Here is a 24,923-nt window from a genome sequence, read left to right as displayed (position 1 = left end):
CTCAAGATGCACTCGGGACATTTAGTTTTACAATTTCACAAAGAAGGAGGAGGGAAAAAAGGGAAAGAAAGAATAAATCATTTCAAGTCAGTGTGACCTTGGTGACATGTCACAAGAAGATAACAATCTTGTATTTTCTGACCTGTAAATGTTAGGGTACAAAAGGCCACATGACTTTCCCTTTGTTTGCTGGAGCACCTGTCTCAGAATCACAGGAGTCACCATGTGGGAAACCTGACATCCTGAGGCCACCAAGAGTGAAGGACTACATACTGGGGGCCCAGTCACAGCCTTCGGTCACCCATCCCAAGGCATCAGACTTGTGACTGTCACTGTCAGTCTCAGAGCCTCCAGGCCAGCACATCAATCAGCCTAATGTTACCAGGGGATGTCAGTCTACAATATATGGAGTGGGGAAAGCCTATCCACTAGTGGACCAAATCCAAATCCATAAAACTTGTAAGATAATAAGGTGTTTCTTGCTTTAAGTTATTAAATTTAGAAACATTTATTATCCAACAAAGGAAAAGACCAGAGCAGTGCAGGGACCGGTACACTAAACTGGGCAGTGATTGATGTAGTGTTTAGTGGGACACAAAGCTTGAAGAAGTCTACAGGTACCGCTACGAGACCCTAAGAGGGGCCTGCCCAGGCGAGCAGCCCTCAGGCTCACTCATTACTCGAGTTATAATAAATCTACCTCAGAAACTGAGGTTCGGAGGAGTTGAGAACGTCTTCAGAATGAAGGGAGTGGTGGTAGAAGGACTTTCTAAGCAAAGGGGATCTGTGGGTACAAAACTGGGAGTCTGAGAAGCTTGGAGTAGCTGGAGTGTTGAGTCCCATGGAGTCAGGACAAAGAGAGAGGAGAAAAGCAGCAGAACTGAACCGGTCAAAGTGTGAATAAGGGCAGAATGGTGAAAGGGAGTAATACAGGAGGAGCCCTGAAATCTGAGCCTCACAGCAAGTCCAAGGAGGGCTGCCTAGGTTCCCATCCCAGAAAGATGGCTCTTAAAGGGTGCAGAACATTCGAAAAATGATTATAAGAGGCCGGTTCTCTTGGCATGAACAGAAATAGTGAGAGGTGGTACCTCGGGCTCCACACCCATGCCAGGCTTGCCTCCAGTAGTGTTTCTTTAGGGAGTCTTTGCCTCTTCATCCCCCTTTCCCCAAACCCCTGCTGGAGCCCAGGCATTAACTCTTCACCCTGTGTCCACCCCCAGATAACCTGTAAGTCTTCCAAACTGTATGTACAACAAACTTTTTCTCTCACCATCTAATCTTGCCTCTGAGAGTCTCATACTATTAAACTGCCCTTGCCAGCCCAGACACCTGGGGATCCTCCAGGACCCTCTACCCCTCAAACTGGACCAGCAGAGAAATCCACCTCTCAGCAGCCACCTTCCTTCTTCCACAGAGCATTTTTCTGCACGATCAGTTTTCATGCCTCCATCTCAGAAAGGTTGTCCTTTCTCCAGAGAATCTACAGAACGCACATGTACGCCCTCTATGCCGGCCATGGCTCTCCGCACCTCACTCTAAAACCCACGATCCTCAGACTCCTCAGACAGACTGTCATCCTGATCTGATCTCAGTTTAGTCTCTATAGTCCCTCTGTTTACCCCTAAGTCCCACACCAACTTCCTAACCATGTTCCGATGCTGCCCCGTGTTGCCTGTACCAAGCTTCACCTCATCTAAGTACCCTTTCCAGAATCATCCTCTCCGGTGTGTCTGTGGTCCTGTGGATCTGGGCAAAGTGCTTTGCATAAGGCAGGACACTCAGGATTTACAAGCAGAACCCCATCCTATGGCCCAGTACTTCTGAGGACCTTGCTTTTCTTTTAAATGGGACAATTCCCACACCGAAGGATGGAGAATCATAATAGTAAACACCTAGTGAACAAGCACCAAGCTAAGAGCTGTTTACACATTATTGACTCCTCCATGGTGCCCCGAGAAACAGACTATACTATTCGCACCATTTAATAGAGATGGCAGGCAGGTTAAGCACCTGGCCTCACTTGCTTCCCTGAGGCAGCCTCTCCGAGGCACAGAGTGGAATGCCTGTCCTCATGGTTTCAGTTGCAACTACAGTGTCATTCCATCACCAACTGATGGTCTCAGGCATGCACGCGTAAAATAGGACCTGTAACTGGATTTAGCATACAGCTAGTGCACACTTTGTATGGGTAGTGGATAACCAGCCAGTGGTAGAACATGGCCACCAGCTCCTGACACTTTCTCGATTGTCTGGAGCATTTGGGCCCATAACAGGCACTCAGTAGTTGAAGTAGAGGAGGAGGAAGATGAGAAGTTTTAAACCGCTACTCCTGACACCCACAAAGAAGTTGTCTCCCCACCACACTGAGCTAACTGTAGTGGTCCCAGTCTGAGTCTTCCTGGTGCCCAGGCCAGAGCCGGCTTGGATGGCTTCGTGATAATTTGAGAATAAAAATGGACAACAGAAACCAGGGAAATGAGTCCAGTGCTGCTTTCCCCTACGCTGGCATTGAGTCCCGCTGCCACCTCAGATAGGTGAGGGCCTAGCAAACTCTCCCACCCTAGGTCCCAGGTGCAGATGCTAGAAAGACCAGGGAGCCTAGGCTCGGGTTTGCCCCTGCCCACTCCTTCACCGCTAGAGGAGAGTGACTGGGCTCTGAACCAGGCTCCTCCAGGAGAGTTGCGGTGTCTCTCTTCTGACTGCGCAGTGGGTTGTGAGTTGTGGGTCAGGGGCGCAGCACCTTTGCCAGGCTCTGATTGATCGGCCTGAGTCACCAAGATGAGCGACACCAGGAAGAGGCTTCAGTACCCGCCGCTCGGATTCCATCTGCTCATGACCCATTCCTTAGCTTAGGGGCTGGGGGCCCCAGCTTCGGGCAGCGGCTCTCTGGATCTTCCAGAGGAGTCACTTAGGAACACAGACAGCTGTTTCTGAGGAGCCACGGGCTCCAGGCAAGGGTGCATGGAGAGGAGATCCTGACACGAGTCTCCAGGAAACGTTTCCTCCTCCCCAAAAGAAGGTAGTAGGGCAAACTTTGCTGAGGTGAACTAAAAACAGCCACCTCAAAACTCGCGGAGCACAGATATTCTTAGGAATAAACTGAGGCTTCGCTGCTAGAATTTGACCTGAACACCTGCAGGCAATCCAGGCGCTTGAGGGAACCCAGTGTAGGTCACTCCTGAAACCAAGGGAGCTTGCGGATCTTAGCTTCTCCTTTCATGAAGCCCTGTGGTCCAGCAGAAACCTGGGTGGGGTGGTGGGAACCGCCGGACTGAGGTAGGCCAGGAGGGCTCGGGAAAGTTGGAGTGGGAGTGTGCGCAAGGCTCGAAGGGGCGGCGGGCCGCATACTTCCCCCACCTCGTTCCTCCTTTTTCTTAACTTGCTCCGTTCGTTTAACCCCTCCACCTTCATTCTTCTCCGGGACTCATCTCTTTCTTGCCCGCATCTTTCTCTTCTCGCTCTCACCCCTCCCTCCATCTCATCGTCACCCTCACACTTTATAACCAAACAGCCGAACCCCCTTTCCAATTAAAGTGGAATTAGGCAACTCAATCAAATTAGTTCCCTATTAAAGCCCTTCTTTATTAAACCGTTTTCTTGTCCTGCTATTAAGTTTCACCGCCTGGCGGAACTCGAGCCGGCCCCAGAAGTTTACCTTGGGATGTCTCCGGGCCCAGTCTAGGGGAGGGGGCACCCTATTTCCTGGAGTGGAGGAGTGACCCTGCGGAGAGCAGGAGGGAGGGGTATGAGGTCGGGGATGGGATGGGGGTCGGCAGAGGGGCAGCTAATTCGCGAAAGAGGTGCGCGGTAGCCTGGCCCGAAGGGGCGATCTCCCCGCCACTCTCAGGACACTGCATCTGGCGAAGACAGCATTCTACGACCCCGAATAACTCTCAGGTCGCAGGTCCTGGCAAAAGAAGTGTTGCAGGTCACCTCCCAGCCGCCCCATCCAGCGCCCTGGACCCCAAAACTTCCCAGGACGCCAAGGGTACACTGTGCGCCCAGGGCCGCAGCTAGGTCACCTGCGCGGGGAAAGAGCCGAGTCCTAGCCCGCAGTGCAGGAACCTAGCCCTGGCCAGGCGACGCTCACCACGCCCTCGCAACACCTCTAAGGCTAGTTCCCAGCCGCGCCTTCCACTGCGCTGTCCCAGGCGTCACCCCAGCAGCTTCCTGTCTGGGTCCCTTCAGGGTCAGGGTACAGGCGCGATCAGTGACTCCGGGCCACCGCGGCCCCAGTGGGAAATTAAAAGCTTTTCCTCCCAGCCGCCTGAGGAGCGGAACGGGATTCGAGCATTACTTTATTTAGAAAATAACATTTATTTCTAGCTCATACCTATGCAAAGGAAAGCACAAAGTGAGCAGTTCTGCGCAGCGTCGCTTGCTGGCGAGTCCCGGAGCTTCTGGCTCGCTCACCCGACGCTTTATTCGTGCTCCAGCGCAGCCTGGACAGCTTTGGAGAACAGCCGCAGGCCGGGGGCCAGGGATCGGCAGGGTTCCTCCCCAGCGAACAGTAGATTTCAGCTATGAAACCCGATACGTACAATGCGCGAATAGTCTAATTTTTTCCATTTTGTCCTTTTTTTTTTTGCTTTGATTTTTGAGTGTTTTTCACGTTAATACCGAGGTCACCTACAGATTACAATTAATAACTTAGAATTCCATTTTATAACATTATACACTGGCTTGTATATATATATGTATAGATTATATATAGATTTATACATATATAAAAACTCACACTGCACCAAGGAAACCCATGCTTATCCGCATAAGCAACAAAGAGAGCGACAAATACCGCAACGAGGAAAGTGCACCTTAGAACGTTTCCTTTTTTTTTTTTTTTTACAATTGATATCGATATATATGTGTCCCAAAGACTCGACTCAGTGCCAAGAGATGTATACATCCTAAATTTATATTTGTTAGAGCGGATTTTTTTTTAAACGAAAGGGGAATGGGTATTGGAGGACACACAAGGGGCTGATCCATCCTGCCATCCACCTGAGCGAGGGCTGGAAAGGCGAGCGGAGCAGAGGGAGCAGCAGAGGCGAGCGAGGCCGCAGTCGCCCTCGGGGTTCTTAGGGATCCCCAGCCTCTTGACAACAGGGCGAGCAGGCCTAGGGGAAGGTGGCCGGAGGTGGGAAGAGCACCCAGACCACAAGGCTCCTCTGAGGACACCTGCAGGGTCAGCCGAGATGCTCCCACCCACTCACCCACCCTCCCAAAGAAGCCCCTAAAGCCAATTGTGAGCGGAGGGCGCAGGGCAGAGCGAGGAGGGGTCCGCGACTGGGGAAGCAGGCTGGGTCGATGTTTCGGGGTGTTCGGGCTGTCGGTCCCCGTACCCTACTGCTTCTCAGGGGTGCCGTTGACCATGGGCCCGTACAGCCCGCCCCCGTAACCGGGCTCCTTGTGCACCGCGGCGGCGGCGGCGGCCGAGCGGTCGCGCATGAGGTCGCTGAAGGCGTAGTCCATGGGCGGCCGGAAGCCGAGCGTGGGCACCAGGCCGGCCGTGGAGTAGGGCGCCATGAAGGCCAGACCGCGGCTGTGGGCCGCTGCTGCGGAGTAGGCCAGGCGCAGCGGGCTCAGGCCGAGCGGCGCGCCCAGAGGGTAGGCGCCCGCGTCGGCGCCGAAGTGGCTGGCGTTGGGCTGCAGAGGCGAGAAGGCGGACCGGCTGCTGAGCGAGCCCAGCGCGCCGGGCGTCATGGCCCCGGCCAGCAAGGGTCTGTGGTGCGGGGGCGCTGCGGGCCCGGTCTGCAGCGGAGCGGGCAGCCCGGCTCCCCCGGCGGCTGCAGCCTCCACGCGTCCGGGCCACGCGTCCTCCACCGCCGCGGCCGCGCTCACCGCGGCTTTCTCCAGCGGCGCGGCGGGGCCCAGGCCGGCCGCCAGGCCTCCGCGGTGGTGGTTGAGCACCTGCTCAATGGCCTGCACCACGTCGCCGCCACAGCCCTGAAGCACCAGCTCCAGGACGCCTCTCCGGTGGCCCGGGAAGACACGCGTCAAGATGTCCAGCGGCGTCCGCTGCCGCGGCCCCGGCCCGCCGCCCAGCCCTGGAGTCGGTGCGGCCTCGGCTTCTTCTTTGTCAGCTTCCGAGCCCGATTCCGAACCCAGGGGGCTGGAGGAGCCGGGGCTGTCCTCCTCGCCGCCACCGCTGGCGCCCGCGCTCCCAGGACAGCTGCCACCCGCCTCCTTGGAGGCACGGGCCAGAGGCGACCCGGAAAAGGACTCGCCATCTCCGTTCTCCGAGCCTGAACCGGGCCGCACCTCCGGGGACGAGGTCCCGGGACCTGAGTCCGCGCCGTCGGGCGACAAGGGCTTCCCTGGCGGCGGCTGCGGACTGTCTGGGCGGCCGGCCTGAAGTAGCGTCTTGGGAAACAGATCAAACTTCTGCAACTTGGCCTCTGAGAGGAGAGAAAAAACGGAGATGTGAGGAGAGAATAAGAACACTGGACCCACGACGACATGTCGGCCTTTTGGATGCAAGTTTCCTCTCTCAACTTTTACACTATTCTTGACAGAGCTCCAGTATACTTTATTTTTATCCCTTCTCTAAGACCCTACAGTTCCACACACACCCCTGCTTCGCTCACGATTTTTTTTTTGTGCCCAGCAACTACCACCAGCACCTGCTACCCTGAAAACCTAAAGTTCAGTATGCTCTTCCTACACCTGTGCCCTAACACCTCCACTCCCTTCCTATTTCGCCCCGACCTAGAGAAGTGGCCTTGTCAAGGTTCAAAGCGGAGCAAACAGAACTTCTACTTATACCTCAGAGTATGTGAAAGACACTATTCCATTCAGGTTGCCAAAGCTAACCCTGCCTTGGGCATCTCAACCTGGAGAGGGGGATTCTGAGGGGACTAGGTCTTAAGCCTCTCTACAGACAAAATAAGTTACATCCTATTTCTAGCCCATATTTTTTCAAAACTTCTAAGAGATTCCCTTCTTCCTGTCTGAGAGCTGAACCCGTTCCATCGCCCTTCCTCACCTTCCAGTTCAAAAGGTGGGTTTATGCTGGGAGAAGACAGAGGAGAAGGGATCCAAGAAAGAGCAAAAAAAAAAAAAAAAAAAAAAAAAAAAAAAAAAAAAGTGCCAATCGTGAGAAAACCGGCTCGCGTGAGAGAAATGGAGCCAGAACCAAAGGAACGCAGAGAATGTTTGTCCAGAATGCCTTAAGAACAGGAGGAAAGGCATCTTGCTGAGAAACGAAAGAGGGCGTCCCCAGTGCTCAGGGAAGCAGTGCAGATTAGAAGGATTGCAGGATCCTTTTAGAATAGTTGTGAAGAAAAGAGAGAGTTGTCCCGTAAGAAGCTCAGAGCAGAACAGATGGGCGGCTTCCGGCTACCAGGGGAGAAGGCCCAACAAAATAACTTGGGCAGTAACTAAGGACCTGCCTCTTAAAGAGAGTAAGGCTAAAGTGTTGCCTTGGGGCCTGAGGTGAAGGTAAGGGAGAAAGTATAGAAACTGCAGACAGGGCAGAGAGTGGGCGGAAAGCCACAGTTAAGTAGTTGGAGCCATCTGGGGAAGGGAACTGCACTTTGTCAGTGAGGAAACAAGCCACTAGGCCTCGCGCACCAACCCACTGTCCCCGGCTCCTCCTTCCAGATCCCACCCCACCCTGAGAGTGACCGCGCTCTCACCTGCGCCCCCTGCGCCCCCAGCGCCCCCTGCACTCCCCGCGGGCGCTCCAGCTCCCGGCCCCCCGCCGTCGGTGGCGCAAACCGAGCCAAAGACTTCGTAAGCTGGCCGCGGTGGGATGATGCCGTTGGCGGCGGCCAGCGCCAGGCCCTCGGCAGTGCCGTACAGCAGTTGCAACTCGCGTGCCTCGTTTTCCTCCTGCGCCTGCTGCCTGCGCAACGCCACCTGGGCCGCCATGACGCGCTGGCGCTCGGCGATGAGCGTGCACTTGGCGCACAGGCAGTCCTTCCAGCGGCAGTAGCGCTTGTGGCCCTTGAGCGCGGACACCACTCCGTGGTTGCGGCAGCGCGCGCACTTGGGGGTCCGCGGGTACTTCTCCGCTGCCCTCAACAGCAGCGGCGGCGCCCGCAGCAAGCCTCCGGCCACGCTCACTGGTAGCGATGCTGCGGCAGCTGCCGCCGCAGCCACGGACGCCACGGATGCCACGGGTGGTCCCGTCGCTGTCGCTGCTGCTGTCGCCGCGCCGGGCACGCTGGGCAGCTCCGAGCGCAGCTCCATGGCTGGACCTGGCGTAGGGGAAAGTGGGGAGACCTGAGTCAGGGTAGTACAGTCACTAGGCTTAAGCGAGGCCTGCAGAAACCCAAATCTTGGGAAACTTTGGTTGTACAAGTTTAGTTCGTGGCTGTCACGTTGCTGGGGAGGTGGGTTGGAACCTCCATAAAAACAAGAACGAACGCACGCGAGCGCGCGCGCACACACACACACACACACACACACACACACACCCTCACACTGATCTCTTATATCTGACTTACACGCCAGGTGTAAGATTTCGTTTGAATCAGTAGTTCCACCACAGGGGAAAAACACGACAAGGTTTGGAAGTCATTGGTTCAGTTGAATGCAAAGAGGATTTGAAAAGAAAATATTATGCCCAAAGCTTAGGTTAATTGGGGTGAGCCGAGAAAAGAGAAATGTTTGCCTTAAAGGGACTCAGATTACAGAGAAAACTTGAGGCCGACAAGCATGTCAAAGACAAAGACAAAAAAAAAAAAAAAAGGAACAAAATCATTTCGTTTGGTGGACAGGTGAAGAAGAGAGAAATGTGGAAACCAGGTGAGGAGCTGAGCAGGTTGGGCTGGGGTCTTATTTGTTGCTTTTAATGTGGGAGCAAAGGGACTCGAGCGAAAGGAACTGAAGATTTTCTTTCTGTTAAAAGTAGGGTAAGAACTAGAAGACAAAAGTTGGAGGCAAAGTTCGGCTTATGGCCCTGGAATCACAGACAAATGAATTCTGGAAATACCGTGGTCTGAGCCTCTAAAGGGTTGGGAGAGGAAATAGACCTATCTATTCCACAGAACTGAGTGTAGGAGAGCTGAGAAAAGAGAAATCCCATCAGAAGAAACTTTCTTTGAAACAGCCACGCTAGCTCAAAGGTTAGTCGAATAACAAGGAAAACATCCAGAAACAGCTGACACGGTGACCCGACCGAGGTCCACCGAGAGCAACAGTACAACATAGGGGAAACTCTCCAGTAAAAGGTAGGGTGGGAATAAGGCGAAACCTGTGGCTTGGGGTTTAGACTTTTAGTCTGGAGTAGTCAGAAGAAAGGCATGTCTTCTGAAAAGTTAGACTTTGCTGGAGCGGGATTCGTTTTGCTCAACGCCTCCTACCCAACCACCACCCCTCCCAGTTTGGGGACCTCAGACACGCCCTCCTCATCCTGGGACCTCTTGGGACCCCGCTTACGCGCAGGTTACCGAGTTTTGGTCTCAGGCTAGGGTTCTGGGACTTGCACAACCTGGCAGGCCTCAAGGAGGCCAGGAAGTCGCCTCCGAAACTGACCCTGAAGGGACCCGAGAGTCCCACTTGCACCGCAGTCGCAGAAGGCCCGGCAGGCCAGTCTCCTGGCTTCCGCTGCGGCCTCCACTCCCCGCCACTCAGCCCGGGTTCCCGCCAGAGCCAGAGCCGCTCCTGGGGTCTGAGAATTCCAGAGCTCCGTGTGCGCCGCGGCCTCTTCCCCCAGACCCTCAAGCACGCAGTTTCCAAGGCCGGCAGGGCCGGGGCCTCGCCCTCGGGAGGCCACCGGCTGGGTCGCCTCCCCTGCTCGGCCGCCAGCCCAACCCTACCTGTCTCCAGCTCCTGGCTCCTCCTCCGATGGCGCAGCACGCGTTGCCCAGCCCCGCTCGCTCAGCGGCTTTCTCAGCCTCGTCCCTTTGCCCTGGGCCCCTTCTCTGACCACGTCACCCTCCTTCAGCCACCATGTCCGAACTTCCGGACCCCTCTGGGAACACAGCAGTCCAACACCACGGAGGGCCTCGGGGCCGGGGGTCTGGTCGGGGGCCCTCTGGTTGCAACCCGCGTCCCCTCGGTGCGCTCCGGACGCTGCGCTCGCCCCGGGCCGGGTAGTCCGGCGCTGCCAGCTCTCAATGAGCCGCTCGCCCGCTCTATTGTTGCTCCTCAGGGCTCCATTAGACAGAATTGGACAACAATGTGGCGCCTGCCATTGGCCAGGGGAGACAGTCGGCGCTCTGATTGGCCGGGCCCGCGCCCGGGGAGCCCCTCATTCTACAGTGTCCGAAAGATTCGAAACTCCGCACGCTCTGCTGAGTGCCTGCGGGATGGGAGGGGGCGCCAGGGAAGGAGTGCGCGAGGAGGAGCGTTGCAAATGTCGTGACAAGAAGTTTCCGTGCGCCTGAGAGCGTGTGAATTGCTCCTAATTACCGTGTCCGGTGCGCCTCTCCGCGTAGACCTGTGTAACCCCTCTACTTCTGGGGCTCCGGCTCCACTGAGCCACTCTCCCTTGGCCCGGGGCGCTTGGCAAGGCCGAGCTTCCCAAGTGGCCCCGGAGGCCTGGGGCGGGACAGGAGCAGGTGACAATTCAATTACCGCTGTCGAAGTGGGAGTGGAACCCGGGTGCCGGGGTGGGGGAGGGAGGGCGTTCACCACAGACTTGCCAAGACGCTTTTTGCTGGCTTCCTTCTGACCGTGACCGAGTGCTTCCACCTCCGACGGGCTCCGAGGTAGTTGAGAGCCGGTTTGCTCCCTTCCCCCGTCCTCTGTCACCTTTAATACTTAGTTCCTTCGTTTGCAAAGTCCCGACACCGTGGGCGTCACGGAGGGTAAGTAAGATTTGTAAGGATTTGTGTTTTTAAGCGAGGAGCCCAGAGGAGGAACTTGGGTCCACGCGCTGCAGCCTTTCCTCTCCCCGCGCCCCTGCCCCGTACCTCCTCCCCCCGTGCCCTTGCCTTTCCGCATTTCTTTGCGTCTTGCTGCCCTTTTTGTAGAATTCTTTTTGCCGTCGTTTGAAATTAACAAAGTTTACTTGTAACTCTTTTTTTTTTTTAAGCAAAAGTAAAAAGCCGCCTTTGCGCTTCCCCAGATCCTCTGGAGGCTGGACGAACGGCCAGTCGGTCAGGCCCATCAGCCCACAAGGCTTCCGCAGGGGGCAAGGGCCCTGGACCAGCTTTGACTTGGCCTTCCTGGACACGTGCTGACGTCACGGCCCCAGAACCGGTTGGGTCTACGGAGGAGGTAACAAGTTCGAATTTTGTATTTCTTCGTAGTTATTCCCATCTGTTACAGATGTTGAAGTCCTTGGACCGTGTCGCCCTCGGATTCTCCAGCTCGGAATGTTAGCCTTTGACGCTAACATTCTGTTACTCTCAATTTTGTTTTCTACTCTTCTCCTTCAGAGTAAAGAAAATTCGTTTAAATGAAATGCGAAGCTCTCTCCTCATTCCCTTTCCTATCCCTACGGTGTGTTTTGGCGTTGGTGTTTAGAAACCCTGGGCGTCGGAAGTCCGGTCTCTTGACACTGCAGACCGACACCTACTAGGCACACAGAGCCTGCCTGGAGACGCAGCCCCTCCCTCCAAGAGAACCCACGCCGGGACTGGAAAGAAGAGATCAGCTGGACCCCAAAGCAGAACCACAGGCCTTGCCAGGGTCAGGACGCGCTCCGCCCAAGGAGCCAACTGATCTGACTGGAGGAGACGTGAGGGGGCGATGAGCCACAGAATCTGGCAGACTACTTCCAGAAAGTTCGCCAGGCCTGTTTCAAAGGCGCCGGGACATGAATAATACAGAATAGCAACCCGGCTGCCCCGCTATCGGGAGAGTTCTCTCTCTGGAGCCGGACAAAGGTTGTGGTAGGGAGTTAAGGGTCTCGAGATCCCCTGGGGTCAGAGCATAGAATAACTCTAGTTCTGCCCGAGTGCTGGGCTGTGGGAGGGAGGGACAGGAAGGCTCCGTGTGCTGTCAGATTCCATGCGAGGCTGCTACCCGCCTGCTTTTAGAGCTTTTGGGGGGAACACTTTTTTCAGAAAAAAACAAAACAAAAAAAAACAAAAACAAAAACTGAACTCCAAAACAAAATAACCTAGCCAGAGGCGCTTGGTTTTCTGGGAAGGGATGGCCTAAATACCCTTTCTAGTTCCTGAGGTTAGTGCCCCCTTAGTCCTGCCACTTAGATGAACTCACGGGAGACAACGGTTTCGGTTTTGGGATCCCCGCTCTTGCGTTGACCTGGATCGGAAACCCCCACCCCCATTTCCCAGAGAAAGGATTGTTTCTCAGTGTAACCAGCCCTGCCTGGACTCATTTTTGTAGACCAGGCTGGCCTCGAACTCACAGAGATCCGCCTGCCTCTGCCTTTTTAGTGCTGTGCTTAAAGGCGTGTGCCACCTCACTCCGCTGATCCTCCTTTTCTTATAGGCAGGAGGTATCACATCCTGGAAACCAGTTCAGGTCAAGCCACCGGTATACCCCGATTCCCGTGCTCTTTTCTCAAGTTGATATCTCCCAAGGTCTGAGACTCCAAGCTCTCTTTTCACAAGAGGATGGGGGTGCTCACCTGAAGAAAGGAATCGGGCGGGGGGGGAGGGGGACTGTTCTGGACTGAGAGAACCTTGCGCACATCGGTTCCCCAGCCCATTCCTGATGTTAGCTCCTGCTGATATGAGCCTGTCCAAAAAGAAGACTGGAAGTGATGACCCAGCTAAGCCGCTAGCCTTAGGGAGCATATGTCCAGGTTGAGGCAACAGGATGACAATGAGGATGACACCACCACCACCACCACCACCACCACCACCACCACCACCACCACCACCACCACCACGCCCATCCTAACAAAACTTCACCCTTACGACCTCAATGCGTGTTTGGACACATCTTTATGTACACATGAAGTAGACGCCCAGCAGGGGGGTGGGTGTGCTCACCTCTGACGTCCTCCCACCCAAGGGACCCTTTCAAAAAGGTTGGCTTCTCGGTATGCTCTCATAAGCATGTTCGCCTGCGGGCTCAATGATTTGGTGAGTGACCTCAAACCCAGACGCCTGCAGAGTCTGCACAGTCAGCATTGGGCATACCCTCGGGCAATATTGTGCCAGTGCTCAGAGCCCCAGACCTCTGCCTGCTGGCAGAAGAAGCCCCAAGACCTCCACTCCAAATGAAGTGACTGACAGCGAGGACCCAACTCACACTTTCAGAAGTGTCCTCGGCTCAGAATCATTTGCTGACGAGTCCGCCAGGCGGGTGGGGAGGGGGTGTGTACACCCAGGCAAGAAGTCCTCCACACCCTCATTCTCGGACAACGCCATCCATCTCTCACAGACACTCCACAGCAGAGGCCCAGAGGGAAGGCCTAGGTGGGGCCCCCGGATGATGTGGGGTTCGGGGCCCAAGAGTGAAGATTCTGTACTACAGACTAGGAGAAGGGCTGGGGGCATCAATGGGGGACCTGGGAAGCGTTGACTTTTGCGCTGTTTGCCCGCGGCCTCGGAGCAAGCAGACGCCATCTGTTTGCCGGCTGCGGCGCGTCCCGTTTAATTACCCTCCCGGCAGCCTAATAGAGATGATATTAAACTAAATCTTTCTGACATTAAAAGTAATTATCCCCAAACCGGTGGCTCCGGGACGGAGTTGCCCCTCCCGCACAGACCCCTTTCCAAAGCTCTGAATTCCGTTGGTTTGGCTCAAACTCTACACCTGGGAAGGGGCTGGAGGAAAAAGAGGGCGCCTTGGGAGACAGTGTCTCCGAAGGCAGGCATTCCTGACAAGTGCTTTTTTTTTTTCCTCAGCATAGTGGCTCTTGTTCCTGCGTGGACTCCAGCACACAAGACATTTTCCTCCAGTCTTGCTGATTAAGGCCCCCAGTCGTGCGTGCCCAGCGCGAACGGAGAGAGAGGCAGCCTGTTTTTTTTTTACCCTGTTTCCGCTGAAATGGTCCTCGGTGAAATGGCCTAGGCTAGGACCAAGAAAAGTCGACACAACTTTGAAGTTTGGAAAACAAAACAACGAACCGCACTGCCCACTGTGGCTCTGGACTTTTGCGTGTTCCTCCTGTGAGGGCTCCAGCGTCTCGCACTTTCCCTGCAGTGATTTGTGAAGACCCATTTTCCCCCATTAGGTCCTATTATCTCACTTTTCAGGTGAGAAACCGATTCCTAGCTGGAAGGCGGTAGGCAGGAGCGCAAATTTCAAGCTTGGCGTACCCTTCTCTAGTCAGTTCTGCAATGTTCTGAGTTCCACCCGAGGCTCTTCCTCGGTGGTGCTCGGGATGATGCTCCGCTTCTTAGGGGAAAGGGCACTGGGCTTACTCTTAAGCAGGAGGTGGAAGGGCCAACTGAGGGGGAAGGAGGGATCGCACTAGTGCAGAGTGTAGCAGGAGGGGCAACACCAAGCTCCAATCACAGCCAAAGCCACAGACACTGCCCTCCTTGGACAAGCCCTGCAAGGGAGTAGGGTTTACCCAAGTTTGCAAGGCTTTCTTCTATTTTGAAGTGTCTCCTGGGTTTGCCTCTCAGCTAAAACATAGGTATGACCTGTGTTGTTTAGTACACAGTGCTTTTAGGATGTGCAATGGCCCATTTCAGACCTGAGTGGCCCAGGGTGGTGAGGTAACTTGCCTGGGGATCACCATGCTGCTAAGGCCTTAAGGAAGAAATCCAGATCCAGGGACCAAGTAGTAGGTCCCTGTCCCCTCACCTCAGCTCTAGATAGAGCATGGGGCTTAGCGATTTCTTTCAGGGTTTCTTTAAGTTCAGCAGTTAGTCTAGGAAAACTGAGAATCTGGCCACTCATGTAACAGGAGAAAGACTAATTACTTGTAATGTGCTCTTACAGAGTTCACTGGTCAACTAGGCACATGGTTACACACAGTTGATCTCACAGTGAGAGAACAGAAGGGCTTCCTGAAGGGGCCTTTGATATGAGCGTCAGGTCTGCCAGTGCTTGTTCTCATGAAAGTAAATACTTTAGAAATGTTTTAGAAAAAGTAGCAGAATATATTTTGGTATACGATTTTTGTGTACTCTTTTTACAAAAAAATGTTTACACATATAAAGCATTTTTCATAATCTTTAAAAGAATTTTAAAACGTTCAGCTATAGGGGCATATCTTGTTTAGCCAATTCTTTTTTACAGTTAGTCTCCATTTTGTGCTCTAATAACATTGCTATTGCGAGCATCCTTTATGAATGTGACCAATTATTTCCTTAGGATAAATTACTAAAAATAAGATCGAGTGATCAGAGTCTTTCTCTCTCTCTCTCTTTCTTAAAGCTTTTGATAACTACCTGTCAAACAGCCCCCAGAAAAGGCTGTGGCAGGCAAGGTGCTCAACAGATGCATCTTGGGATCTAAAATCTTCATTAATTCAAGCAAACAGTATTTCACAGACATTGCAATTTACATTTTCTTAGTTTTTTCTTTATTTCTTGGTCACTGTGGTCCATTTTAAAATAATCTGCATTAGTCCTTTAAAAGATTAGGGCGGCAATACTTCCACTTAGCTCAGTAGCTATGCACACACTCAAGGCAATAGCATCCTCCTTTCTGCCATGACTGCTGCCTTTCTCTATTCTTCCGGTTACTGATCTTCTTATCCTATCTTGGGGCTTTAAACTTTTTTTTAAAGGTAGGCATGCTTGTTAATTTTCTCTAAAAAAATGCTCTATATTTACACTATCTTAAAGGTTTCCCAGTTTCACATTTCTAAGATAATTTATTACCTGTATCTTTTACCATTAGCTCCTTTCATTATTTCTATAATCCGTTCAGTTGAAATGAATTCTTATGGAAGGTGTGAGGTTTGTATCCTAACTTTCCCCCCAAATAATTAGCTGGCTATCTCAGGACTGATTCATGACCTGCGTGTCCCTCCACTGACCACACACATCTCAGAAGGCCGTTCTTGGCTTCAGCACTTGTCTGCCCCAGCCTCAGTGATGCTGCACTTGCTTAATATCTGGGAGAGCAGGTCATACTACAGATTCCGGATTCTTCTTTTATTCAAACTTCTCGTTTTTTTTCCCCCAAAACACAGTAATCTAAACCAACATTCTATAGATTACAAATCTAATTAAAAATAAGATAAAAACTAACACCCCTCCACTCCAATAGGGTTTCTCTGTGTAGCCCTGGCTGTTCTGGAACTCAGAGATCCACCTGCCTCTGTCTCCTGGAAAGAAAGTGTTAGAATTAAAGACATGCACCACCACTGCCAGACAGAACCTGTCATTTTAAATTACTTTGAGAGAGATTGTGCATCTTTACAACAGGGGATGATTTCACCCAAAGCACAGTGATTTTATTCCTAAGGGTGATGGGGGGGGGTAAGAGTCATCTTTTCCCCCCATACTGTTTCCTATACACATATCCTTGGTAGTTTGTTGCTATTTTGAACAGAATCTTTTCTTCCATTTTATCTAACCATTTTATCTAATGACATGCACATAAGAAAGTTAATTAGACTAGTTTCACCTTGTGACCAGCCTCACCCCTGATCCCTCTTTCCTGTAAAGTTTTCAAATTAGCCCTCAAACTTCTTTGAGACCGTGAACTAACCAGGCAAAAGAGAGATCAGAGGTAGAAAGGTCAAGGCAATTTGCAGGTCATTCTGAACTTTGGGCACTAATCCTTAGATTGGTGAGTTCAGGAGTTAGCTTCCAGGATGATGTTCCAAGCCCAACTTAGAGCTTTGGCTGTGATGCTGACACAGGACAGAAAGGGGGATTTAAGGCAGCATAGTAAAGAGAGGAGCCCCTGCACCTAGAGTCGAATCCAAGTCTCTCGCCAGCTGAGTCAAGAATTCTGGGTGTAAAAGTTGCTACATTTCGCTTCTACTAACAGTGCCTGGCCTTGTGGGACTTGGCAGCTATCTCTGGGCTTACCCCACAACTATCTGAGATGCCAGGTCACATCTAGGCTGCTTCCTGGGTCAGATCTGCTTAGACCTTTCTTGAGAGTGCAGCAAGGAACTGCTGGTTGTCAAGAATTCCCATTAGGCAGCATCTAGGATACAGACCAAACTGAAGAGGGAGGGGTGGATTTTGAAAGAAGCCCAATGAGTGTACCCCACAGGTCACTTCTCTTCTCTCTTACTAATTTTTAACTCTGACCCCCACACCCCATTTCCTGTTGTGTTGTAGTGTGGCTGTTAGGACCTGATAGTTCTGCCAGGCCCATCCATGTCCGCTTTGGAACCCCATGTCCTGAATTAGCTGATACAGATTCCAGCATGCTGCTCTTTCACCCCAGGTTTCCTTCCAATTCAGCTTCTGAGATGTCTCAACTGTCTCTTGACAGTGTGGCATATGCTGACTCTGGGGGTGTGGGGGTTGACAGTGGTTGTTTACAATCAGAGAATGAATGATTCCTTCCTACCAGTCCCCTGAGCTAGCCTGCTGGGCGTGGAGGAGCTTCCTCCAATGTTTGGAACCCCTTTGTTTGGTGGACTGACTACACTGTGTGCTCATTGCTGGTTAAGCATCCCACACTCCCTTCGATCTTTTTAGCACCAATGTTCACATGGTCGGAGTTCAACAGGGATATGGACCGGAGTCTTGCTTGCCCTTATCATCTCTCCTCTGTAAAATGAGGGTAAAACAACATTCCCATTAAGCATTCAGTGGTTCAATGTTTTCAAGCCTGTGATGGGTTGAATGACAAATGCCCATCCCTTCGCAGGCAGATGCTTTTCAGGGTGGCACTATTCAGGGGAGGAGCCTGGCTAGATGGAGTATAACACTGAGGATTTGCGGTTTAGCTTCACTTCCTGTTCCCTTCCCTTCCTGTGTATGGATGAAATGTGACCTCAATGCTTCCTGACTGCCAGGCTGCCCCACACTCCTGCTGCAATGCCTTTCCTGTTTGGGTGGACTACATCCACTCTAAACTAAACAACAAAACGAACTCCTTCTCTAAGTCGCCCTTTGTTAGGATTTGATTTTGTCGTATCATGTCTTATAAAGATTTATTCCATTCTAGCAAAGGAAAATAACTAATATGAAGCCCTTCCTAGCGACTGGCACATGGGTATTATTTAGTAGGCAGGTACTGTGCTACCCTTCAGGGAAAAAAAGTTCCCTTCTCAGCATCCTGTTTATCTCCATGAGAAGGAAGACCAGGCATTTGGTACCTGGAAACAGAAAGAACTTGGTCTTGGGTGCCTCTAATTTTGAATCCTGATCTGAAAATTCCTCCCCAGAACCCAAATCCAGATGGATTGACATGCTGAATGACCTCTCGGCATTCTGACTTTCTCTTTGCCCCTCCTCCCTCTGCCCATAAGCTTCAGACATGTTCTGGAGGTTAAATTAATCAGAATACAAAACACAAAGCATCCTTCCCACGCAGGCAAGGAAGAAGCAGAACAGCCAGGGCCCACTCCAAGCTCTTTGGGAAGCATACTCTTACCCCTATATGCTCTCAGGGCTTCTATCTGGGGGGTTCACACCACAGACTTGACTCTTTACCAGACTCCCCCCAAGGTATGGTGGCACTTTTATTCAAGAAAGCATATTCTTCATTCTGCCTATAACTCTCACATAACATGGAAGAAAGTCATGAAGAAATGGCAGCATAGAAGTGTCAGCTATGCAAGCCAGTGCCTTACTGACATTTGCTATGGGTAAAGGCATGTCGTCATAATGGAGTCCTTAGACAAGGCAGCGCTATGGTCCTCAGTATCTCCATCTATAATATACGGTTTTGAGCTAAAGACCACAATGGTGTGACTACAAAGATAATGAAGTGGAAATTTTTGGTTTCTGAATGGATGTTCAACAGAGTCCTTGGAACTCACCTCTGGAAATAGAGTTCCCGACTGCTGCTTCTGACCCCCAAAACACAAGGAAAAGTTTCAATAAGGCTTGTTGTTGCTAACCTCTCAGAAAAGCCTTATGCAAATGTTACTAGTGGGTGCCCATGGGAGGCAGGTAACATTTGCAGGGCCTGGACAGCTGTGTCCAGAAGGCAGGCTCCATCCCGATGCTTCGGATGCTTCCCTTGGCTAATTCTGGGATCTCAGACAGCCAGGTTCACCATGCTTCCCAAAGGGACTTACCCAAGAAGCCGTTAGGACTCTCTAGCATTGGCTGGGGAGACGCTGGGTTTCTATACTTCTGGGAACTCTTTAACACTGAAATTAGTGGTTCCAAGCCATTCCTGCCTGGGCATTTTAATCTGGGTAGAGGCTGAGAATCAAGTTTGTAAGGTTTCACTGAATAGATAAGCCCAGGCTAACCTCATTTCCTTAAGGGCACATCAATAGTGCTGGTATGGTGAATCATTTTGGAACAAATACTTGCTATGGAGGCAGGCCCATGCATAGGTCAGTGGTGTGTAGTACAGAGGCTCAGAAACTTGTCGTCCCATCCCCCCTCCCATTTTTTAATCAGTGTATACAGGGACTGTACATTACTCCTCATAGAATAGTTTGTGGTTCATTCGTAACATTTACTATCAGTGCCCTGTGCCAGCTCCCACGTGTGGACCTGTTACAGTCCAGAAGAGACCTCTGTGTAAACAATAACCATAATAACATGATACCTGCTCTGCCAGGGAAACCAGGGGTTAGAAGAGACCCTGGCTTTGTGCTGTGGGCTTACGAAACTTACTGGAGAAGCAGTGCAGTACTGGCCTGAGCTCTGAAGACAAATGGTCTGTGTTTGATATGACTACTCGGTTTACTGGTTGTATGTGACCTTGAACAAATGACTTCACCTTCTGGGTCTTAGAGCATCAGTAAAGAACAAATGAGTTGATACTTGTAATTCTCACGATGTCTGGCATATAACAATGTTTAAGTGGTACTTCTATTACCAAACAGTTCTTTATGATGCCTGCAAAGTAGCAGGCTTGTGCTGGGCAATACCAGTCATTGACCCCACTGTCAGAGGGCTTATTCCTTAAACAAAACTGTAACACTCTTAACCCAGCAGAGTTTGAAAGGAGTGGAGAGTGAGGAAGGAATTTCTAGCATTGAAGGCTGTATAGGACAGAGAGGAATGTGTGACAGTGTTAACGAATGTTAACTTACCTGTGGGTCTTAAGTTCTATATGCTGAAGCAGCCAGGGAGGGGGCTCGCCAGAGAATAAAAGCACAGAAGTAAGCTCAGGTACATGTGGGTACCCAGAAGCCCATTCCTCTCCCCATCACGTGTCTCTGGATGGTGAGTCAGCTGTCTGGGCCTTGTTTTTGTAACCATAAGAAAGGATAGTAATAGTGCCAAGCTCACAGGGTGAGTCTGAGGATTATGTGAAAGGACAGTGCAGCAATCATGTTGGGCTTACGTAGAAATCAACACCAATTCCCTTTCCCCCTCAGTAAAAGCTGGCTTTGCTTCAGTAATCATTGGGTACACACCTACAATGTGTCAGACTCTGGGCCCACTCTGGAAATAAAGATCAAGTTATACTTTCTTGGCCTTTCAAACTTACTAGATGAGTTAGTGACCATCTTTTAGTAGTTTGATGTAAGTATCTCTGTTCAAATTCAGTTGATAAATTCCCAGTTACAGTGTGTTGTTTGCTGGTCATTTTGCTAGGTAGGACGTGAGGATATGAAGTGATTCTGGTCTTTTGGGAGCTTTACAACCTGTCTGAGGAAGGAGGCGGTGAAGGTTTGAATATGGTTGGCCTAGGGAGTTGCACTATTAGGTGAGGCCTTTTCGGAGTAGGTGTGGCCTTGTTGGAGGAAGTGTGTCGTCATTGGCGTGGTCTTTAAGACTCTCACCCTAGCTGCCTGGAAGCTAGTCTCTCCCAGTAGCCTTCAGATGAAGATGTAGAACTCTCAGCTTCTGCACCGCGCTTGCCTGGGTGCTGCCTTGATAGAACCTCTGACCCTGTGAGCCAGTCCCCATCAAATGTCCTTCTAAGAGTTGCCTTGGTCATGGTGTCTGTTCACAGCAGAGGCCATGAACTGAATTAAGGTTCAGAACGGTGCAGCTCTATGGAAGGGCAGCACCAGGCTGAAGAGTCCCAGCACAGGCGTTTGAGTTGTGGTGTGAGGGTGAGGCAGTGCTCAAGGTTACAGGTGGGAGACAGCCAAGTCTACGTGGACAGTGAAGGACGGAGGCTGGGAGGGTCTGTGAAGGCAGTCCTGTGTATGGCCTAAGTAGACACAGCCGGCACCTTCAGGAAGACTGCCTAAATCAGAATGTGTTGAGGGCAAGCCTGGAGATATGGGTGGGAAAGGAGGTAGGGTAGATGACAGGGGCTTAGGGCTTTATTTGGAGGGCACGGGGAAGCTTTTGAGGACAGATGCAAAGAGGATGACAAGGCTAAGCAAGTATTTGGCAGTGGTGGAAAAGGGTGTAGAAGAGAAGGGACTAGAGAATAGGAACCAATTGGGATGTAATTTTATGTTTTTTTTAGATGTATTTATTATTATGTATATAGCATTCTGCCTGCATGTATCCTGCAGGCCAGAGGGCATCAGATCGCATTACAGATGGTTGTGAGTCACCATGTGGTTGCTGGGAATTGAACTCAGGACCTCCGGAAGAGCAGTCAGTGCTCTTAACCTCTGAGCCATCTCTTCAGCCCGTAATTTTTATAATCTTAATGAGTGATTAAACTCTGAGGTAAAGTGTTGTGGTGGGACGAATGGATGTGAGGTCCCATATGCATTAAATTGCTCAAATCCTGGCTTTTGACACATTTCTTGTAATGATAGAACTAAAAACATGGCTTTTTCATGGCATCCAGCCTTCATTATTAGAAAGCCTTGGTAGTGTGGCTGTGCTTCCCTTGAGGCAGCATTGCACTGCTGCAGACATGCAGGAATTGGGGGTGGGGTGTCAAAGGGGGTAGATGCAGAACTCTGTTCTGCCCCTTAATATGTATGGGGCTTACAACAACTGCTTTGAAATTGCTTTGCTATATGAAGGAAGTAGGAAATTTAGAACATATATACACAGGGTTGTTGTGAGGTGAGAAGGTTTACAATGAACTGAGTACTTTTCTAGGGCTCTAAAATACAGAATCTATAGACTTTCTTATTCTTTCTCCCATGCTTCCCCCCATAAACTGCCACTTCTCATGGCCATTGTACACTATTATAACCCTCTGGGTCTGCAGGGCAGGTACTAGTTGTTCCAACTGCTTTACAGGAAAGCATTGAAATCTCCTAAGATCGTAAGAATAAGTTACTGTTAGCATTTCCCTTTTTTATAGCTGAAGAGTTGTGACCCAGGAAAGTGAAGAAACCTCCCCAAGACACAGTGCTAGTTAGCGAGTAGAGTTGGTACTTGCTCCCAGGCAATATGGCTCCAGAAGACAGCTCTAAAGCACATGCTATTACTTGGCAGAACCAAGAACCACAACTAACAAAAGAATTAAGAGGTGAAAAAGGCCATGCTTCTTTTAATTGTAATTCCTATCAGACAAACTTTGAAAGTGTAATAGAAACTGGGTGTGGTGGTGCACACTTTTATCTCACTCAGCACAGAGGCAGAGGCAGTGGGATCTGTGAGTTCCCAGCCAGGCAGGGTTACTCAGTGAAACCCTGTCTTAAACTTTTCAGTGGAGGGGAGCAGTATGAGTGGTAAGGACTCTTACTGTCTTCTAAAGCTGACTATTTGAGAAGAGCAAGAGATATTAAATGCACGGGGGTGAGGTGGGGGTGGGAGTAGGGAGATGGTTCAAGGCAAGCGAACTGACTGGTAACATCTAATCATCCCCGGGAGCTTCTTTAGATACAAAATGAGGCTTGATAATAGAAAACCACACACCTTCAACCTCCCAATTAGTCTGCTATCGTTTGCTTGATGCAAATGGCAGCTCTTTGATTTTGCTGGTTAACAGATCCCACTAAGAAGCCAATGAATAGAGATTCTCTTTCCAGAAAAACACACACTTAACCTCTGCACACAAAAGAGGATTTCAAGAGCTACGCCTGGGGTGAATTTAGACAATCCTATAGAACAAAGAGAAGCAAGAGGCCAGGACTTGAGTCTTGATTCTTTTCCTAAGATGCTGAGGACATTGGGCAAGTCAGAGCCATTTGAGCATCTCATGTAAAACAGAGTGATTATTGGTCACAGCAGTGGACTGATCACATTTCTGAAAGGTGAGGTGAACTGTAAGGTGCTATCTGAATACTATCAGGATAGAGAGGTTCAGGGGGTTTACTTACCTTCTAGTTATACAGAGTTAGAGCTAAAGTGCACACACATGGACAGACCTCCTAAGAATTTAAGATGATCAAGTGAGAATGAACACGAATGCCTAAGTAAGTTGCTTCTGGACTGAATCAGGACTCTATATCCTAGACTCTCATGGGACTTTGAACTAGGCAACTGAATGGATTGGAGAGACAAGTGTTAGCCAGTGATGTTGCAAATGGAGACAATAAGACTCTCTTCTGCATCCATGAGGAAACACATCAGTGCTAGTCTCTGGAAACTAGCCTGCTGTCTGGCATACCCAGGTGAGCATATTTAGCTTTACTGCAACTATAGAAGTAATGTTTTTAATTCCACTGGCTAAACAAAACCTTAACCCTCAAGCCCTTGCATGAGAAAGACTCCACAGGAATGATCCTATCCAATTCAGGCTGTGAATACTTTTGACTCAGATGATCTAACACCTACCTGTATGGCTCATAAAAACTCAAGGATCAGATCATGGTGACTTTCTAAACCAGAAGTCTCCCAAAAAGACAGTCTGCTAATGGGAAATTGGCATCGCTTCCTCAACCTTCTACACAAATTCTTCAAAGACGCAAATAATAATCCAAGGGTAGTGATGTAATGGAGGATGCATCCTGGAGGTAGCAGGGCAGAGTGTGGAGGGAATGTATTTATGACCTCACCATGTATGGAGGCTGGCACGCACAGCTGCAGGGAGGCCTAAGACTATGAAGCCCTGTAAATGACACTGCCAATTCTGTGGTGATTGCAAGTCACTTAGACCTGTGCTTGCAGGAGACCGTATCTGAGGCTCTGTCCTGTCTGGAGCTCAGTTGAGCAGACTGCCAGGAGCAAACAGTGGGGCCTAGAGGATAGGAATTCAGGAGGCTGAGCATGTTTGACTGAGAACTTTCTAAGACAGGGTTGAGAAAGGGCTTGCAACTTCGCACACATTCAAGTAACATTTAATAACTGTTATGAAATTGATTTCAGAGTAAAGTCTGTATGTGGGTATACAGAGGGAACAGGAATGGTAGGGAACCATATAGTGAAGACAAATCCAAATCAGAGGGACAGGTTTGACAAAGAACTCTGAGATTGTTCTCAAACTGCTGCCCACATGCTGGCTGCTGTTTTTGACTGTGGTTTGACTTCAGGGCTGTGGCTTTTCACAGCAGCTATACAACAAAGTCTAGCTGGAGAAAGAAGAGCTGCTGCCCTAGTGTAGCTGCAGCTTCAGAAATGACATCTTGTGGGGCCACTTGATTGGGAAGAAGGAACACTGCTGGAGGGGAACTGCTCAGGTGGAACTCCCCTCACAGTGAGCTCCCTTTTCAGTCAGTTGGAAGAGAGACTGCAGTGGTACTGGGAACAATCATCTCTGAGAAGAGTTTTCAGGGGATGTTCGTGGCTGAGCATCAGAGGGAAACAGGTGAACTTTCTTGGCCAATACTTTTTGAGTAGAGGGAAAAGTGACCAGACATATCTTCAGCTTTGGTTAAGTCTTCTTAGAACCCCATAATGGTCCCAGGGAAACACACCTAATGCATTTACAAAATAGTCAGACAGGTAGGTCAGTTCTTATGATAAAGACTGGAGAGGACACAAAACCGACCATAGAGAACACTTCAGGACTAAAAGGCTGTGACGATAATAAATAATATTCTTCTGAACCCCAAGCCTTAAACCCATAGATTCACAAAGTACACTTCTACTGAGTCAAACCCTAGACCACTATGTATCAATTCTGGCAACACAGGCATTCTCAGCCACATTTGTTCTCTTAAATATATAAAGTCTGAATTTTTAGCCAAAGAATGAGATTCCTTTTATATGGGATATAAATTCAATATCTAATATTAAAAAAAA

The 24,923-nt window shown here is 50.5% G+C and overlaps 1 protein-coding gene and 1 long non-coding RNA gene across 8 annotated transcripts; one reads left to right on the top strand and one right to left on the bottom strand.

Moving 5' to 3' along the window:
- Positions 1–4,236: 4,236 nt before the first annotated feature.
- Positions 4,237–10,047, bottom strand: Dmrta2 (DMRT-like family A2). 2 transcript variants are annotated; one of them, XM_039109960.2, is made up of 3 exons: positions 9,481–9,755; positions 7,638–8,201; positions 4,237–6,398 (listed from the first exon to the last, which is right to left on the bottom strand). In XM_039109960.2, the coding sequence occupies exons 2-3, from the start codon at positions 8,191–8,193 to the stop codon at positions 5,344–5,346; spliced, it is 1,611 nt and encodes a 536-aa protein (XP_038965888.1). In that variant the 5' UTR covers positions 8,194–8,201; positions 9,481–9,755; the 3' UTR covers positions 4,237–5,343. The 2 variants fall into 2 exon arrangements, with proteins under 2 accessions (XP_038965888.1, NP_001101421.2); NM_001107951.2 differs by lacking the exon at positions 9,481–9,755 and adding an exon at positions 9,765–10,047 and having other exon boundaries at positions 4,298–6,398.
- A 24-nt stretch (positions 10,048–10,071) lies between these two features.
- On the top strand, positions 10,072–16,145 carry Dmrta2osl (doublesex and mab-3 related transcription factor like family A2, opposite strand like). 6 transcript variants are annotated; one of them, XR_010066584.1, is made up of 4 exons: positions 10,072–10,757; positions 11,018–11,169; positions 11,331–13,286; positions 13,719–16,145. It is a non-coding gene; the product is annotated as a doublesex and mab-3 related transcription factor like family A2, opposite strand like (long non-coding RNA). The 6 variants fall into 6 exon arrangements; XR_010066586.1 differs by lacking the exon at positions 11,331–13,286 and having other exon boundaries at positions 10,072–10,508; XR_010066581.1 differs by lacking the exon at positions 11,331–13,286.
- The last annotated feature ends 8,778 nt before the right edge of the window (positions 16,146–24,923 follow it).

The sequence above is a fragment of the Rattus norvegicus genome, chromosome 5 (genome assembly GCF_036323735.1).
Source record: "Rattus norvegicus strain BN/NHsdMcwi chromosome 5, GRCr8, whole genome shotgun sequence".
NCBI lineage: Eukaryota > Metazoa > Chordata > Mammalia > Rodentia > Muridae > Rattus > Rattus norvegicus.
Note: the sequence above shows the minus strand (reverse complement) of the source record. Positions and strands in the feature narration are given on the sequence as shown.

Coding starts and splice junctions, on each gene's coding strand:
- Dmrta2 (NM_001107951.2), bottom strand. CDS start 8,193: ATGGAGCTGCGCTCGGAGCTGCCCAGCGTGCCCGGCGCGGCGACAGCA. Junction 6,399..7,637: donor TGGGGGCGCAGGGGGCGCAG/GTGAGAGCGCGG, acceptor CTCTCCTCTCAG/AGGCCAAGTTGCAGAAGTTT.